General features: G+C 36.6%; 1 protein-coding gene across 1 annotated transcript in view; it reads right to left on the bottom strand.

Annotated features, from left to right (window-relative positions):
- Positions 1–20,412, bottom strand: part of LOC136871865 (sodium-coupled neutral amino acid transporter 7) — a 30,587-nt gene that overhangs the window by 8,588 nt on the left and 1,587 nt on the right. The window contains exons 3-4 of the mRNA XM_067145508.2: positions 17,955–18,105; positions 9,197–9,459 (exon numbers count right to left, since the gene is read on the bottom strand). Of these exons, the coding sequence (XP_067001609.2) occupies positions 9,197–9,459; positions 17,955–18,105 (414 nt within the window). The remainder of the gene's footprint in view (positions 1–9,196; positions 9,460–17,954; positions 18,106–20,412) is intronic.

The following is a 20,412-nucleotide window of genomic DNA, read 5'->3' as shown; positions in this document are numbered from 1 at the left end:
ATGGTTGTCATCAGCTCCTGTTAATTTTCATCACCTACAATAGGAATGTAATGATTCTGAAAGCGATCAGCAGACAGCAAGTCTCCACTACCTTTTATGTAGTTACATAACCACTCCCTCATCTTAGATTTGTCTAACTTGTCATCACTAATTCCATCTTTCAAGAACACCTCAAATACGTCAATAATAAAGTCATTTTTATCTTCTTTTACCTCCTTCACCCAGGTGAGTGATTCTCCCAGGGATAACTGCTGCTTCAATGATCCCTTCTATTAGCTGTGCCTGATGTTTTTCATCACCATGTCCCATATTTCAAACTCAAGCCTTTTGTCACAAAATTCACACATCAATATTTCTTAATGCTCATGTAAAACTCGTCTGAGCTGAATTCACTTACCCGTGAATATACCGTAACACCAGTCTCATGCATTGCACCTAGTCATGTTTCTTCTTTTCACTTACAATTTAAGCATGCCAATCACTGAACCTGAGAAATATTAAACTTAGAAGAACAGAGTGGTCTGCATGGTCGTGATGAGAGATGGAGATTGGCTTGGTATGGCATGGCATGGTTCAAGCATGGCTTGTGTAGTTGCCATAGGTAACATTACCAACTTAAGTGTTCTAAAAATCATAACACATAAGAACAAACGTTGCAGAATTCCAACGTTATCCATTGAAAAAGAATCATTTATGTCCTGACAGAGATTTAAAACTCCACTAAATACCAATTAAATAACAAAATGTTATAAAAGTTATAGCTGAAAAAATATTTTCTCTCTCTCTCCAGTCATTCTACTCATGACTGAGTATCGTGACCCAAGGACTTTGTTGTTTCTTTTATAAGCTGATACCATTCTGTACGTACTTGCATTTTCTGGACTGTAACTCTCCATGGTAAGTCCATGATCTCTCTTACTTGATCAACCCACCTTTTTGCGACCCGTCCTCGTGTCCTTGTGCCAGAAACTTTTCCTTGGACAATTCCAGGTTGTCATCCCCTCTTCTCATAATGTGACCAAAGAATTGCAGGATTCTCTGGTACACAACTTGGCATAAACTTTCTTGTATTTCAATTTCCCGGATGACAGAATCATTTATTTGCCTGGCTGTCCACGGTATTCACAACATCCTTCTCCAACACCACATTTCAAAGGCGTTGATTCGGTTCCTGTCTTTAGCTTTTATGGTCCAAGTTTTACATCCGTATAGGAAGATCGAGAACACAAGCGAATGGACTAATCTTTTCTTCGTATTCATAGATATTGCTCTATCTTGCCAGATCTTCTTTAATTTTGCCATAGCTGTACGTTCTAGAATGATGCGACATTTGATTTCTTTTTCGCAGCTACTTTTATCCTCGATTATTGAACCAAGATAAGGAAACTGACAGACTCTTTGGAGATTGTTAAGGTGCTGTGGCAGCTGAATCTCTGTACCTTTATTGACAATCATTAGTTTTGTCTTGTTCCAATTAATTTCCATGCCAAGTTTGTGACTTTCCTGTTGTACACGATCCATTATTTCGACAAGCTCCTGTACACTGCTGGCTACAAGTTTGGTGTCATCTGCAAAATGGAGGTTATTAATTCTCCTCCCACCAATCAAAAATCCTCCTTCCCAACTGTCGAGGGCATGCCTCATGATATATTCACCATAGATGTTAAATAATTGAGGTGATAAGATGCATCCTTGTCTCAGACCTCCCATCACCTGGACAGAAACTGAGACAGCCTTAAAATCTATGCCTAAAGGAAAATCTTCAGGTGCAGATGAAGTGAATGCAGACATGATAAAGGCAACAGGCATCTAGGATATACAATGGCTGCACAGAGTACTAAATGCTGTATGGACAGACAACAAAATACCTGCAGATTGCAGCAAGGGCATTATAATTCCCCTGTTTAAGAAAGGCAGCAGACGGAAACCCACCAACTATAGAGGAATAACACTGCTGTCTCATGGGCTAAAACTTCTAGAGGAGATCATAGAAAGAAGATTGAGAACCATAACTGAACCACAGTTAGAGGAGGAGCAATATGGATTCAGAAGTAACAGATCAACAATGGATCTAATTTTTAGCACCCGTATGCTGATGGGAAAATACTGGGGAAAAGGCAAGAACCTAGTCATTGTACTCCTGGATATAGAAAAGGCCTATGATAGTGTTATGAGAGATGAGATCGGGAGTGCCTGAGGAAAAGAAATGTGCCTGAAGGACTGGTAAGGAAACTTCAGATGTTGTACAAAGACCGTACTAGTTGTGTACAAATTGGGGAAGGTCGATCATCATGGTTTGAGACCAAGAGTGGAGTTCAGCAAGGAAGTGTACTGTCCCCACTCTACTGTTCATCACTGTTATGGACAATATAATGAAGAACGTCAAGGAAAAGTTAGGTGGCCTTTGCTGATGATATAATGATTTGGGGTAAAACAGAAGAGGAAGTACACACCAGACTCAACGTATGGAAATCTCAGTTCCAGGAATATAATCTCAACATCAGTGAGACCAAGACAGTGGTGATGGCAGTCAACAGAGAAGGGCATCCAGCAAGTGTGTGGATAGTTTTCCTTACTTTGGAAGTGTAATGTCCAGTAATAATTTGGTCAGAAAGGAAATTACAAACAGAGTGCAAAAGGAATCAGCATTCTACCAACAAGTAAGAACATTTTTATGGGATGACATGATTCCAAAACTGGCCAAAATGATGATGTTTAACAGCTATTTCATACCAATATTGACCTATGGTATTGAAGCGTGCACCCCCACAAAAAGAGATTCATCAAGACTGCAAGCATGAGAGATGAAATTTCTTAGATCCACCATCCAGAAGACCATGATAGACAAGTTAAGAAATTAAGAGGTGAGGAAAGAAGCAGGAATAAAGACATCCCTGTTAGACCAAATCAGCATATACAGACTACAGTGGTACGGGCATGTGATGAGGATGGAGCCTACAAGAACAGCCAGAATAAATTTGGAAAGACAGCTGGAGGGTTGCCACAATTTGTCCTGACTTTTACTGATCACGGTAATAAAAACAGAACCACTGTCAAGTGACTAGGATTCTCAAAGAGAACTTAATCATAACTCTATGATTACGAGGAACTATCTCACAATACCACACTGCTATTTCCTTCCTTTCCTTTACTTCACTTCCCTTCACATCAAGATGAAGACCATATATCTGCACAAAGGAATTTAAAAGATTTACAGATTATTTTTGTTCTGGAGTGGTTAAAAAATGAGCTAACCATCTACTTAAGACAAATGAGAGAGACTTCTAGTCATGTTCACAGTCTGCAATTCAGGGAATCTATTTAAATGAGAGCTGTTTAATATGTCCCCATATGTGAAACCAAATCTGCTAGATGAGTATCAACATAAAAAGATGCAGATTTAATATAAATTTACATTTGTACAAGCTCCACTGCACTTGGATTCACTCCACTGACATTTCAGACAAATTTAAGAGGAGGCATTATCAACAATACTTTTTGGTTTATGATCCCAAAAAATAATTACATACTATAAACTTCATAATGTTTCTGTACTATTACTGTAAAGCTTATAAGAGAGTTCACAGAAGTCCTACCTTACAATACAAACATCAATTTAAGTAAAATAAATTAGTACGTTTCATCCTTAGATCATGGACATCATCAGCTATAGTTTAAATACCACTTAAAACTAGAAGATAAAGTTACCACACAAAAGAAATGGATACATTTATATAAGGGTTAAAACATCAAGTCCTTGTTGTCTAAAATTCTTTCACTGATTGTAAAATAAGGCATCAACTTGGGCTCTTCTTAAAATGGATCATGCTGATTTAGACGTTATAATACTACATTATGTGTCTGGAAAATCTTGACTTGTACGTGAGGGACATTGTGTGAAATCAGGCTCAAACCAGATTGTTAAAAATAAAGTGGGAGGTAAAAAACAGGACAAAAAGCGATAGAAAAGCAACTTACATCCACGCCGGCTTAAGTTGGTTTATCCACATCTTGCTTTGGAGGGTCTGCTGTGCCTGAGTGTGTTGCAGGCGAGATGGAGGGGCTTATAGGGAGGTGGGTAGTGTGTTGGATAGGAGAGTGGGAGTGACCTGAAATGTAGGCATAGGGGAGGGTATGGAATGGGAAGAAAAAGTATTCAATACATAGGACAACTCAATCAGAATGCCTACAGGGTTCAATCTTTGGTACAAATTAATAAAGATATTTTCATACATATTCAAAAAGGAGACCTTTCCTGGTTGTAAAAAGAATAGAAAGATTTTTTTCTATTGAAGAGAAAGAATGATGAAAATCTGAGATATGGTCGGCGTAGGCTGAAAATGTATTGTACTGTTTTGCTTTAACATGTTCCTGGTAAAGAATATAGAAGCTACGGCCAGTTTGCCCAATGTATGAGCTCGGCTTTGGGCACGTCAATTTGTAAACACTGGAGTTGGAAAAATTTGTTAAGTTTGTCCTTAGTATAGCAAAGATTAAAAAGTAATTTGGAGGTGTTATTGATTGTTTTAAAGGCTACATTAATGTTGTGTTTTTTTGAGAATGTGTTACCTGGAAAATGTTACCATTATTAAAAGTGAAGAGAACATATTTGTTTCTATCCTTCTTTTTACGATCTTTAGTTAGAGTGGAAAGTGGTTTATTTGTGACTTTATCAATGATATTCTCAATAAAGTTCTTATTATAACCATTGTGGGACGCTATATGAAAAATGATGTCTAGTTCTTTTTTATGATCTTTTTCAGATAAAGGAATGTTTGTAAACTCTATACACTATACTAAAGAAAGCTGACCTTTTATGCAATCCAGGATGGTTAGAATCCTTTCTTTATAGTATTAAGGGTATGCACTGGTTTTCTAAAGATAGTAAGAGAAATTTTGTGAATTTCTGGTTACGGTAATGTCTAAAAAATTTAATGACTTATTATTTTCATTTTCTAAGGTAAACCTAATTGAAGGATCTATCTGATTGAGTTGATCTATAGCCTACAGCAGTAAAAATGCCGTCCACATACCGAATCCAATGAACAATACCTTTGGTTTTATTGTTAATTTTAAGTCTTTTCAAGGTTATCAAGATAGATCTCTGCAGTAATGTCGGAAACAGATGCTCCCATAAGGAGTCCTTCTTATTGATAAATGGTACCATTAAACTTGAAAAAATTATTGGAAAGAACAAACTTCAGAAGGTTTAAAAATTCCTCAATCTCTGGATTACCGAGTTTCCTGTATTTAATCAAGTTGTTCTTAATTATTTTAATAATTTTATTTACTGGGATATTCATATACATATGATGTTGAATGAACATAACCTGTATTCTGGTTGAACAGTAAAGCTTGCTTGAGTAATTCTACAAAATTTTACCGAGTTTTTTATGGATTTCTTAGATTCAAAAGTGTAATGTTGTTTCAAGAAATTACGTACATATTTCAAGACCTTATAAATAGGGCTCAGTTTATGATTGGTCTAAGGAGGTACCTTCCTTGTGAAGTTTGGGGAACGCCCTGGCTATTAGAATACTGGGGTTCATATTGTGCAGTTTGTTAATTTCATGTTCATTTAGTAAGAAGGAGGAATTCTTTAAAATCTTTCTAAGGTTCCTTTGAATACTTTGTGTTGGATCTCTGTTGACAATTCTGAATGAGCTGTCCGAGAAAAACCGCTCAGTTTTATGGATGTATTCTTGAAGATTCGTTACAACTACAGTTTTTCCCTTATCAGCCTTGGTGATGACCAAAACATTATCTTTAATTTTATGCTTAGGATTCTTAAAATCTGCCTCAAGAGTTTTAGTGAAGGTATTATTATTATTGTTATTATTATTACTATATAAATATTTTGTGATATTTTTACGAATCTCGAATCTAACTTTGTCTAGCTTGGTGTGTTGGAGTTTAGATATACAATCTGTGACAAGAAAGTTTGGTGAATGAAGTCAGAATGGTCGATCCGGCAACACTGGCAACACACAATGCGGTACGTGTGTAGCAGCAGGTTTTGACCATCTGCTCCCAACGTTGTTCAATTGAGCATCGTGTGTGTGTGTGTGTGTGCCGTGTAAGACCTGTTTGACACAGTGCGTGTTTAGTGCGTTGGTTCTGAACTGCAAACTGGAACATGAATGACCAAAAGATCAATGTACAGTTTTGTTGTAAGCTTGGCAAGACACCAAAAGAAAGGCATGTGTTGCTGGTACTTGTTTATGAAGATCAAGCACTGTCCTTTAAGTGTGTGTACAAGTGGTTCGTCCATTTAGGAGGAGGCCGGGAAAGTGTTTCTGACAACCCCCGTAGCGGAAGACCAGCGACTGCCGTCAGTGACAAAAACAGTGAGAAGGTGAGGAAATTAATCATGAACGATCGGCAATTAACTGTGCACATGATAGTGGATGATCTGCAGATTAACCGTGAATCCGTGCATCAAATTGTTTCCCAGAAGTTACGGAAGAGGAGAAAGTGTTCTCGTCTTGTGCCACATCACGTGACGGACGCTCAGAAGCAGGCACATTTAGAGGCTTCACAGGATTTTGTTGAAATGGCGGATGTAACACCAAATTTCTTGAACTGTATTGTCACTGAGGATGAAACCTGGTGTCCTGTCAAACAGTTCATGGCAAAAATAGGGCATGGTGCAACTTGAACATCCCCCATACTCGCCAAATCTCAATCCTCCAGACTTCTTCCTATTCCCACGACTCAAACTGGCTTGGAAAGGAAAGAGATTTGACAATATTCCTGACATCCAACGAAACGTGACGAGGTTTTTGAACACCATCCCAAAGGAAGCCTTCTTGCAAAGTTTCCAGGACATGTATCGTCAATCTCAGCGGTGCATAATTATGGGAGGGGACTATTTCGAAGGACAGTAAGGTCACTGTCGTGCATTGTTCATCAATGTTGATAGTACAGGACTATTCACCAAACTTTATTTTCACACGTTGTAGCTTGTTCTGCTTCCGCTATCATAGTTATGGATTCTTTAAGTTTATTAGTAATTGGCCAATTCAGTTTTGGGCCTTTTTCTAAAATATTGAGTTCACTAGTATTTAAGTAAACATATGTTAGATTCTTGACAAGGGAGTGAAGAACTACAGGGGATTCATCTACAACTAAATTATTTAATGAAGGTGGCCTAAAGGGTTTCTTTCGTGCCAGTGTTTGAGTCTTCTTCTCCAAGGTAAGTAATTTCTTGGCTACTATGCTATCAATCTTAACGATGAGAAATTTTTGAAATGATTCCCATTCTAATGAGGCCAGATGATGCAACATTTAAATGAGCTTCATAAAGCTTACCTTTCAGAAAAAGAGTTCTTTCTACACTGACTGACAGAGCAAATGCAACACCAAGAAGGAGTGGTCAGAACTTTATGCCAATTGCAGGGTAGACTGACGTCACTGAGGTATGCTCATGATGTGAAATGCGCCGCTGTGCTGCGCATGTAGCGAACGATAAATGGGACACGGCGTTGGCGAATGGCCCACTTCGTACCGTGATTTCTCAGCCGACAGTCATTGTAGAACGTGTTGTCGTGTGCCACAGGACACGTGTATAGCTAAGAATGCCAGGCCGCCGTCAACGGAGGCATTTCCAGCAGACAGACGACTTTACGAGGGGTATGGTGATCGGGCTGAGAAGGGCAGGTTGGTCGCTTCGTCAAATCACAGCTGATACCCATAGGGATGTGTCCACGGTGCAGCGCCTATGGCGAAGATGGTTGGCGCAGGGACACGTGGCACATGCGAGGGGTCCAGGCGCAGCCCGAGTGACGTCAGCACGCGAGGATCGGCGCATCCGCCGCCAAGCGGTGGCAGCCCCGCATGCCACGTCAACCGTCATTCTTCAGCATGTGCAAGACACCCTGGCTGTTCCAATATCGACCAGAACAATTTCCCGTCGATTGGTTGAAGGAGGCCTGCACTCCCGGCGTCCGCTCAGAAGACTACCATTGACTCCACAGCATAGACGTGCACGCCTGGCATGGTGATGGGCTAGAGCGACTTGGATGAGGGAATGGCGGAACGTCGTGTTCTCCGATGAGTCACGCTTCTGTTCTGTCAGTGATAGTCACCGCAGACGAGTGTGGCGTCGGCGTGGAGAAAGGTCAAATCCGGCAGTAACTGTGAAGCGCCCTACCGCTAGACAACGCGGCATCATGGTTTGGGGCGCTATTGCGTATGATTCCACGTCACCTCTAGTGCGTATTCAAGGCACGTTAAATGCCCACCGCTACGTGCAGCATGTGCTGCGGCCGGTGGCACTCCCGTACCTTCAGGGGCTGCCCAATGCTCTGTTTCAGCAGGATAATGCCCGCCCACACACTGCCTGCATCTCCCAACAGGCTCTACGAGGTGTACAGATGCTTCCGTGGCCAGCGTACTCTCCGGATCTCTCACCAATCGAACACATGTGGGATCTCATTGGACGCCGTTTGCAAACTCTGCCCCAGCCTCGTACAGACGACCAACTGTGGCAAATGGTTGACAGAGAATGGAGAACCATCCCTCAGGACACCATCCGCACTCTTATTGACTCTGTACCTCGACGTGTTTCTGCGTGCATTGCCGCTCGCGGTGGTCCTACATCCTACTGAGTCGATGCCGTGCGCATTGTATAACCTGCATATCGGTTTGAAATAAACATCAATTATTCTTCCGTGCCGACTCTGTTTTTTCCCCAACTTTCATCCCTTTCGAACCACTCCTCCTTGGTGTTGCATTTGCTCTGTCAGTCAGTGTATACAAATATTTAATTTTGTTTTTCAGCCAAAGAGAGTTTGATTTTTGTTCGAGTTCTGTCATGCCATTTGAAAATCCTGTGTTTCTTTTGCATAAATTTAAGGAAGCTTGGTATAAGACTGTTATTTAAACAATTCTTAAGAAAAGATATATTCTTGCTAATTTTTTATTCCTTAACTTTTAGATTTATATAAATATTTGCTTCTTTCATTGCCTGGCTGGCTTAATAATTACATACCACAAACTATATAAGCCCTTATATAATTGTAATTATTTCTTGTTGTGTGATACCTTTATCTTCTAGTTTTAAATGGTATTTAAGCTATAACTGATGATCCAAGGATAAAACATGTACTAAATATTAACTTTGTCGTAAAGAATACAGAATTCCAGATCCTGTAAAAGGATTAAACTATACACTTACACATTAAGGAACACTTACCTTCCACAGAACAGTAATATTGGATAAGTTGTGAATGTCTTGATAGCAATAGCAACTATACTAATGAGGACCAGTGGGTTTGAACCAGAATATGATTCCAGGATGTCACTAGTTACATTTGATCCAAATGTCAAGTAGCCAAATGTTCCAGCCAATGAATATATAACAACACAAAATGCAATGGCACAACTGACACACCAGGTGAAGTTGTGCAGAGTCCGTTCCTTCATACAGGCGTATATAGGTATCACACTAACGTGGCACTGTGGACATGAATAAAATAAGGTATTTAGTTCAAAAGAGATAAAAAGAGTATCTCATGGAAAAAATTACTCACTTTTCCCAGTTAATGATTTACAAACATTTGATTTAAGATACATTTGGAATATTAGAAGTCAGCAAAATGATTAGTTATTTTTTTCTTCTGAAGCATAACTTACACTTTATATTCAAGTTACATCACTCTGCTAAATCATATTTTTGGTCCTCCAGTTTTCCCTAAATATTGACTGTGAAGAGCACAATGATGTTAAGAATGAAAAAATCTGAAGAACACCAAAGTAGCACAAAATATATCAAATTTTCAGATAAAGTCATTGCTGCTGATGTTGCTCCACCACAGGACTGGGAAATTTTAAAGTTTAGAGTTCTAAGGGTTGTATCTAGGCACTAACGGGAGCTATCCTAAATGGAGCTTCCTCATAACCCCTTTGAGGAAATGTTAAGAATGTACTTTTTTTTTTCAGTTCTTGGGGCACTTATTCCAATACAAGGCCCAAATAACTACAGTTTCACTCACTAACACTGACTCCAGCAAATATGCTATACTGATTTCCGGAGGGTGTGAAAAGAATAGTTAGATACTAGATGATTTTAAAAAGACAGGAAGGTGGAAGGGTTTTACAGGCAGCGTATGAACAGCAACGTAAGAGCATGTATAAGGGCGGATGGCTAGAAAAAATTAAGGGTTATTTGGAGATGATAGGATTAGGGCATCTATGGGGGGAGATTTGGACGAAGACAGAAGTTAGAGGGACGAGGATGCTTGTGAGGAGGATTAGAGATATTCATAGGCAGAAATTATTGGGGGAAAGTAGACTGAGAAATTCGCTGAATTTTTTTATTAAAATAGAAGAGGTAGCAGGGATAAATATTAGATACGTTGACAGGTCAAAAAGGTATGGGATGATGTGGTGGTTTATGGAATTGCATAGGAATAAAGTATGGTTACAAGGGAGGGACAGGACAATGTGTATACTTTGCGAGGCAGTGAATGACGATTTTCACTTATTAAGTGACTGTGTAGAAACGAGTAAGATAAGAGATAGATTACCGAGTGCTGAGCATCGGAAACTATTGGGAAGAGGGGATGAGCAGTCTATTTTATGATGGATTATAAAGCAGTGGGAAAGCGGGAGCGAGTTGAACAGGTATTTATGTGCAGTAAAAAAGTCCTGTGAGTGCAGAATGAAAGAGGGAGAGTTAGATGGTGGACAAGGGGGTTCGTGTTTGGAATAGTGATGTATGTCTATGGGAAGCGTGTTTAATAATCGGATGATATGCAATGGATGGACATAGTATGATAAAATTAATGGGAAGGGGAGTATTGTGTTGAGTACATAGTTTAGTGGGTGGAGTTAGGTAAATGATATGTGATTTCATAAAGGTAGGGACTTTTTGTTTGTGATATGGTTGGTTGGAATGTAATTGCTGACTGTCGCTGTTTTGGTATTGATCGGGAGTAGGTCAGGGAACAATGAATGTGACGCAAGTTGCTGAGCGCATAAGGACACGTCATGAGTTTGCTGGAACCATGAGTCGGTGACTGCTACAGCTAACTGTTGTTGTTGTTGTTGTTATTATTATTATTATTATTATTATTATTATTATTATTATTATTATTATTATTATAACTATTAATATTATTTTCAATAGACTTATTGTTTTTTGAACATGTATTGGGGCTGGAAGCCTGTTTGTTCATAAATAAATACACTACTATACTGATTTCCTTTAAAAGATCCAGCTCCTTGGCTGAAGGTCAGCACAGCAGCCTTTAGGTTCAGAGAGACCTGGGTTTGATTCCCAGCTGGGCAGGGGATTTTAACTACACCTGGTTAATTTGCCTTGTTCAGAGACAGTATGTATACATTTGCCCTCATACATACCTCTTCAACCCTACATGGTTCGCACTTATGGACTACCTCCGAGAATGATACTCTCGTGTGAATCAATCAAAATATGGTTTCTTTCCATACAATTTTTTCAATGATTGGTAACAGTGTGCTACAGATTGTTTATTCTTAGATCCCATGCTTTCTATGTTCTGTGTGAACTAAAACTGATTGTTCAGGCTTCTCAATCTTGAAATATCCAGCATTTCACTCCAGTATGGCAGGAGGTTCAACAGTTGGAATGCTACACCCTCAAACCATAGATTAAATGGCCTTTAAAGGAGGTGGCGGTGTGGAACTAAAATGTGAATACAGAAGGTCATTCAAATTACAGTACATCCGACCGACTGCATAATGTTCTGGCCACCTGGTGATTGACTGCTGGAACTGTAGGTCTGCTGTCATAAGCAGTGTTCTGTCTGACCTTGTTGGTGTGTGTCATGAAATGGCACCAAAAATCAACAGTTATTGGAAAGGGTACATTGTGGCCCTTTTCCAAGCTCATATACAGTATACGCATAGTGAAACAGTATTAAGTTAAAAGAAGGTATATAATGGTTCCACCTTTCAATACTATTAAAATAAGAAATGTAAGATTACATTCCTATTTAATTAAAATTGGTACCGGTTTCGACCAGTATTCATGGTCATCATCAGCCAATTACAAAGAAATGTACAACAATTCATAGAAAAATAAAATGCAAAGTTTAAATAATTTTGTTATGTTTCTGCTAATGAAGCACTAAAATCTTTAAGGAGCACTGTGCGTTGAAATATAGCAAAAAAACACAAATAAGATGCACAGGTAAAAATTAAGTTTAGATGATGCTGTCATATGTAGTTTATGGAGCACTTATAACACATAAGCACTGTGCATTGAGATTTGAAAGTTATGTAGAAGTCTAAAGTCAAATATATATTTTTAGTTGTAGTATATGAGGCACTGTATAATTTTAAATATCAGTAATGCGTGTCTATGAAGAAGTCATAGATCAAATACGTTATTAAGACATACATGTTAGAGAGCACTGTGTGTGAAGAAGAATCAAATATGCACTTAAATGTAGTATGGAGTTAGTACTTGAAGATTTCAGTTGCAGTTCATGAGGCACTGTAGAATTTTAGAGATTATCACTGAATGTTGATAGATCCAAAAATTATGTAAAAGTCATAGATCAAATATGTATTTGAAGTACGGAGCAAGTTCTTGGAGAGTAGATCGGCACTGTGCTTCCAAAAGTTACGTAAGTAGAATTAATGAAGTTATTGAAACATATGACATAGAAAAAACAATTGTGAAGAGAAAAAAATACTAAAAAATGCAATATTGGAACAGTTGAGGAGCGTAAATGACATAGCGTGATACATCTTGAAGGTCAATCTTAGAACAGCGTAAAATATAAATTTGAAAGTTAGAGTGGTCAAAATCATTAGAGATGTTAGAAAATGTAAATCAATTAGGAGAGTGTCAGACTCGTTGGCTGAACGGTCAGCGTACTGGCCTTCGGTTCAGAGGGTCCCGGGTTTGATTCCCGGCCGGGTCGGGGATTTTAACTTTAATTGGTTAATTCCACTGGCACGGGGGCTGGGTGTATGTGTTGTCTTCATCATCAATTCATCCTCATCACGACGTGCAGGTCACCTACGGGTGTCAAATAGAAAGACCTGCACCTGGCGAGCCAAACCGGTCCTTGGATATCCCGGCACTAAAAGCCATACGACGTTTCAATTAGGAGAGTGGAAAAAATAATGTAATAAGGAAAGAAAAAGTTGAGGTAGAAAAATGAAGGAGAAATAAATAAAGGGAAGAAAAGGGAAGTAAATGAGGAAGTGAAGTAGTTTAAGGTGGATTAGGAATATGGGTTATAGGAAGTGGAAATTGTTGGTATGAACTATATAAGGTCTGGAATATTGAATTTGGGTTTGTAAAATTAGCATTTTTGATGAAGTGGATAAGGTAGTTGAATAAAATATTAGGTTTTTCAGAAATGACATTTAAATTTAAGATGGGGTTGAAGTATTGGTCAAGATGGATAAAACAATTTTCAGTAGTGTTTAGAAGGGGGCCTTTGTTAATAACTTTAAGTATTTTTAAGTCTTTATCTATACTGGTGAAATTATGATTAGAATCTTGTATGTGTTGTCCTATTGCAGAGAATCTGTTATATTTTATGGCATTGATGTGTTCAGAGTATCTGATATTAATGTTACGTACAGTCTGTCCAATATACGAAGACCTACAGTTATTGTATTGGAATCTGTATACTCCAGATTTAGAAAAAACATTAGATTTATTAACTGAGTTAGAGTTATTTAATAAATCAAGTTCTCTGTTATTGGTTCTGATAGATATTTTCATGTTATGTTTTTTAAAATAATAATACGTTTATTGCAGCCAATGGCCATACAGAAACTTACATACTGTACAAAGTAGATTAATATAAATTACAATTTCATCAAATAATTCTCAGTCTGACAGTATTAACTCTCTTCCAAGCAGAATTTCTAAAGCGACATACGCCGGTTCTCACAAAATTGCATGTGGTATCGATCGCATAGCTTGCCACACAATGAACAACTACAGTCTTCACATGGCTCATGGAATTGATCCGTGCAACAGACTTTGAAGTGAAAGCCGTGGATCGCGAACCTTGTCACGAGGTGCCTCAGCTCGTAGTTCGCTTCCTCCCAGTCATTTGTCGTCATCGCATCTGTGCTGTAGAAGTCAATCCAGATGTGTGGTAATAGTTAAGTCAAGAAAACTAAGGGTTTTATTATGTTCAGATTCAAGGGTAAATTTGATGTTAGGGTCAATGTTGTTAAGATATGCTTTTTTAAGAATGTTAGTTATTTTATAGGCATTTTGGGAGAAAGTAAAGGTGGAAAATGCAGTGGGTTTGGTTTTATCTTTTGTTAACATGGTTTTGGGGCAGTGTTTGAATTTATTAATAATACGGTTTGTGAAAGAGTTGTTAAAACCATTTAATTTTGCAATAGTACGGATGGTGTTCAATTCATTATTTAAATAATTTTTTTTACATTGAAGTGTTAAAAGCATGAAAAATTAGGCTGTTATAGGAAGCTCATTTATGTGCTTGTGGGTGTATAGAATCTTGCCGGATAGAGGTTGCTGTTAGAGTTGGTTTTCTGAAAATTTTGTAAGTTAAAGAATAAAGGTGTCTGGTAATAGTTAAGTCAAGAAAACTAAGGGTTTATTATGTTCAGATTCAAGGGTAAATTTGATGTTAGGGTCAATGTTGTTAAGAAGAAGAAGAGGGGAGTCAGCACTGGATGATTCTTCATTTAAAATAACTATAGTGTTATCGACATAACTAGCCCAAAATAAGATGTTTCAGAAATTGAAATAATAATAATAATAATAATAATAATAATAATAATAATAATAATAATAATAATAATAATAATAATAATAATAATAATAATAATAATAATAATAATAATAATAATAATAATCGATAATAATTATTATTATTATTATTATTATTATTATTATTATTATTATTATTATTATTATTATTATTATTATTATTATTATTATTATTATTATATAATATATAATATATATTACATATAATATTACATATAATATTACATATATTACATATAATATATATATAATATTATATAATATAATATATTACATATTATTATTATTATTATTATTAATAATTTTTGTAATTTCCAAGAAATAAAGATATATTTTGGCTAGGATGCCTGAAGCTGGTGAGCCTTTAGTTAGACCATCTTGTTGGTAAGTGGTGTTGTTAAATGTGAAAAAGTTATTGTTGATTACTAATTTTAATATGGACATGAAGTCATTAATTTCTAATGTCACTCAGGTGACTGAAATTATGTAAGTTGTTATCAATTATGGGTAGTAATTTAGAAATTGGAATACTGGGGTACATGTTTACAATATCGAAAGAATGAAGGGAGAGATTTGGTTGAATGACAAAAATTTTTAATTTTTCAATTAATGCAGAAGTGTTTTTGATAGAATTATTAGATAAAAATCGATAATTTTTAAATAAAAATATTTGGATGAATTTAGAAATGTTGTATAATGGGCTAGGTCTGTAAATGATGATAGGGCAGATTGGAATGTTAGTTTTATGAATTTTGGGAAGGGCTTTGGCAGTAGGTAGGCCTGAGTTCATGTTTAGTAATTTGTTTTTTTCTTGATCTGTGAAGAGAAGTGTTTTTTAAGGTTTCTTTAAGCAGACGTTGGATTTTATTGGTTGGGTCTTTTTTTTAATTACAGAAAAAAAAGAATTGTTAAAGAAATCTTTAGTTTTGGTTATGTAGTCGGATTTATCCATTAAGACAGTTGTGTTGCCTTTATCAGCTTTGGTAATGATGATGTTATTGTCATTAATTTTCTCTTTTAAGATTTGAAATATTTTTATAATCATTAGTTGATTGTTTAATATTAAGATTGGAGAAAGTGTTATTGTTATTACTGAAAAAAACTCTCTCGAGTTTTCTTTTTACATCATGTCTAATTTCATCTTGATGTTCAATTGGCATTTTATTTTTGGTTATGTCAGATTCAATTACTAAAGTAGTGACAATGTTCAGAGGATTAAGGTTGGGCCAGTTGTGTTTGAGACCTTTAGAAAGAATTGAATTTTCTTCTTCGTTTAAAGTTATTTTAGATAAGTTGACTATAGGAGGATGAAACTGTTCTGTCTTTAATGAAGGTGTTTCATTATTTTTTATTTGATTTTTATGTGGAAGAGAATTTTTCATCAGGTTGTTAAGTTTGTTATCAAGGGTTTGTTGTTTAATTGATAATTCATAAAATAATTTATTTTCAACTTGAGTTTGGAAGAGGATGGTTCATGGTGTGGGTTACTGTAGTCATGTCCTAGTTCGTGAACCATGGGCAACGTTTGAGTGGCCTAGCAAGTGGTCCTGAGAGTCGGGATACCAGTTGCTATGGAATGGAAGTGGGCATCTCGGACATATTCTGAGTCCTGGCCCTCCTTATGCTCAGGCGGCTAGGACTATTCAATTCACCGGTGGTCCATAACCCATTAGAGGAGAGATCCTCACTTGGACTATGTGTAAATAAGGTAGCATCCTGCTTCATGAATTTACCGAGCTCAGAACATTTTAAGCAAGTCTCGGACCTACGGGAATAATGGAGTTCCACTCCCATTTGACAGGCAAGGGACTCCTTGGAAACAACTTGGCAAATGAAATGGAATTCGATGGGGTGAGGATTGTGGCGACGTTTAGTAAATTCACAGAGGCTTGCAGACTGAACGCTGAAAGGCAAAACAGTCTATAATGATAGTGTATGTATGTATTGTGCACTAGGGAGAAGATTAGCTATTTCCAGGTGTGTTTCATATGTTTAAAAATGACTTTTTCTTATACAGGAACCAAATTTCATTTTTAGTCAAATTTTGTTAGTTTATTTTTTGGGATTTTAGCATGCGAGGAGAAGAATGTGACTTTCTAACACAACCTTGCAGAAATTTAGGAGTAAGGTTAAATGAAATGCATTGTTTCAGGAAGTCAATATCCTTTCCTAGTTTAGCAATCTTAAGTTTTAAGCCCATATAATGGAAGGCTTTTTGTTTTGCTTGGTTAAGATAATCATTAAAAGATAAGAATTTCATATTGTTCCGTTTTGAAGTGAGTGCAATATTAAATTAAAAGAAGGAATATAATGGTTCCACCTTTCAATACTATTAAAATAAGAAATGTAAGATTACATTCCTATTTAATTAAAACTGATACCGGTTTCGACCAGTATTCATGACCATCATCAGCCAATTACAAAGAAATGTAAAACAATGCATAGAAAAATAAAATGTGAAGTTTAAATAATTTTGTTAGGTTTTTGATACTTAAAATTATACAGTGTCTCATATACTACAACTAAAAATACGTATTTGACTTTAGACTTCTACATAACTTAGAAATCAAGAAGTAAGTATAAATAACCACCTAATCGATACTTTATTAATGCCTCAGGCAAAATTGAATAAAATTAAAACTTACAGGACATGTTTTGACCACTTAGTGGTCCTCTTCAGCTGTATAAATAAAGAACTGAAAAGAAAAACGTTATGCTTATTGTCATAAATAAAGAACTGAAAAGAAAAACATTATGCTTATTGTCATAATGTTTTTCTTTTCAGTTCTTTATTTATACAGCTGAAGAGGACCACTAAGTGGTCGAAACATGTCCTGTAAGTTTTAATTTTATTCAATTTTGCCTGAGGCATTAATAAAGTATCGATTAGGTGGTTATTTATACTTACTTCTTGATTAAACATCGATACGGTCATGAAATGGACAACTTGTAATAACTTAGAAATCTCAATGCACAGTGTTATAGTGCTCCATAAACTACATCTGACAACATCATCTAAACTTCATTTTTACCTGTGCATCTTATTTGTGTTTTTTGGCTATATTTCAACACACAGTGTTCCTTAAAGATTTTAGTACTTCATTAGTAGAGAGGTTTAGAATAAAAAGATAAAAATTCACAGATTAACAATGAAAAATATTAAATAATACACACAAGCTACTGTTTAGATTCTTACCTGATAACCAAAGCAAATAACTGGAACAACAAGAAACACATCTGTCCAGCTATCAGGAGCAGTCTTTATGGTTCCAGGAACAAAGTTCCCAGCAAACTTTTGGTATATAATAAGTGCTACCACATACACAACAGCAACAACACCAAGAGAGCTAAAACAAGAAAAGCAGAAGCACAGAGATAGACAGTCAACAACCATTAAATAATAATGTGTGACCTAAAAATTAATTAATTAATTAATTAATTAAATAAATAATAATAATAATAATAATAATAATAATAATAATAATAATAATAATAATAATAATAATAATAATAATAATAATAATAATAATAATAATAATAATAATAATGGTTTTACATCACACTAATTACTTTTACAGTTTTTGGAGATGGTGAGGCACCGGAATTTTATTCCACATGAGTTCTTTGTACATGTTAGTAAATCTACTGATACAAGGCTGACATATCTGAGCACCTTCAAATACCAACAGATTAAGTCAGGATTGAACCTGCCAAGCTGGAATAGTTGGTAAGCATTCTACCATCTGAGCTACTCAGCCCAGAAAAATAAGAAATAAAAAGAGAGTGAGAAGTGGGGGAAGAAGGAGTGTTCAAAGAGACAGGCTCCATTTTGCTGTATCTCTTCTGTTTTGTTCTGTTTTTTATACTGTTTACTCAACATACTCAGTATATCCCACAAGAACTTTGCAAGAAGATTAGAAACAGATGTGCACAGTGATAACTACCTAGATCAATTTCATGAGAGAAATGATAGGTAATAAGTCTACAAACAAGCTTACAAATTTAGAATAGAAGATGATACACTGGTTTACATTTTACACTCAACCGCCATGTTAGTTGTGTTAATACAACATCAGTGAAAAAAGTGAATAAGAAACATCAAGCAACCAAACCAACTCTCAACTCATACTGAGTATAGCCAAGTATGTATTTATGCAACTTACTATATAAGAAAGAAGCTGATAGGATGCATAGCCTGCCTGGTGACCATGATTGTTGAGGTGTTTATATGTTTAACACCACGGTTAGCCAGTTCAAGTCCCTTTGGTCGAAAAAAATTGCCATCAGAATGTTGGCTAGCAGGGTAGAAGAGGTGGTGGTATATAATTTCTAATCATTAGATTGAGAGCCAAAAGCCTTGCTTCAATTCCAAGCCTCTCCACGGTGTTCATATGGAGTGAGGGCATGTGATGCTGTTGCTGGTAATTTGTCCATCGGAGGGGACGTTAAGTCTTGAGGAGACCCTTTGGTTCTAATCAAAAGGAGCAGGCTATGTGCTGGCACTGGGTTTCACCTTCTCCCTTCCTAATACCATCAATCACAAAATTCATTTCATCACCTTAACTCCTCTGAGGTTGACGTTAGGAAAGGCATCTGGTCATAGAAACTTGCTGCAAAGTTTTTATGTCACTTCATACCCCATCCCATAGAAAAAAAGAAAAGGGTTGGACACATACACATTATAGATACCATGCTATTTCTTTTGTTTTCCATCCACATCCTTAACTTGTATAATGTCATACTTCATACTTCTTTACCCTCAAAGCAGTATTATTGGACCTTTATGTTTTCTTGTATATATATATATATATATATAAATGATTTGTGTAAAGAAGTGGAATTAGATATGAGACCTTTTGCAGATGATTATATTCTGGACAGAGTAATAAATAAGTTACAAGATTGTGAGCAACTTCAAAAATGGTTGTTTTTTTTTTTTCTAGTTGTTTTACGTCGCACCGACACAGATAGGTCTTACGGCGACGATGGGACAGGAAAGGGCTAGGAGTGGGAAGGAAGCGGCCATGGCCTTAATTAAGGTACAGCCCCCGCATTTTCCTGGTGTGAAAATGGGAAAGCATGGAAAACTATTTTCAGGGCTGCCGACAGTGGGGTTCGAATCTACTATCTACTGGATACTGGCCACACTTAAGCGACTGCAGCTATCGAGCTCGGCAACTGAAAAATGATCTTGATAATGTTGCGAGATGGACAGTAGGCAATGGTATGATGATAAACAGGGTTAAAAGTCAAGTTGTAAGTTTCACAAATAGGGCAAGTCCTCTCAGTTTTAATTACTGCATTAATGGGGTGAAAGTTCCTTTTGGGGATCATTATAAGTACCTAGGTGTTAATGTAAGGAAAGATCTTCATTGGGGTAATCACATAAATATGGTTGTAAATAAAGGGTACAGATCTCTGCACATGGTTATGAGGGTATTTACGGGTTGTAGTAGGGATGTAAAGGAGAGGGCATAGAAGTCTCTGGTAACAACCCAACTAGAGTATGGTTCCAGTGTATGGGACCCTCACCAGGATTACTTGATTCAAGAACTGGGAAAAATCCAAAGAAAAGCAGCTCGATTTGTTCTGGGTGATTTCCGACAAAAGAGTAGCATTACAAAAAAGTTGCAAAGTTTGGGCTGGGAAGACTT

This window comes from Anabrus simplex, chromosome 4 (assembly GCF_040414725.1).
Source record: "Anabrus simplex isolate iqAnaSimp1 chromosome 4, ASM4041472v1, whole genome shotgun sequence".
NCBI lineage: Eukaryota > Metazoa > Arthropoda > Insecta > Orthoptera > Tettigoniidae > Anabrus > Anabrus simplex.
The sequence above is the reverse complement of the archived record's forward strand: the minus strand, read 5'-3'. Positions and strand labels throughout refer to the sequence as shown.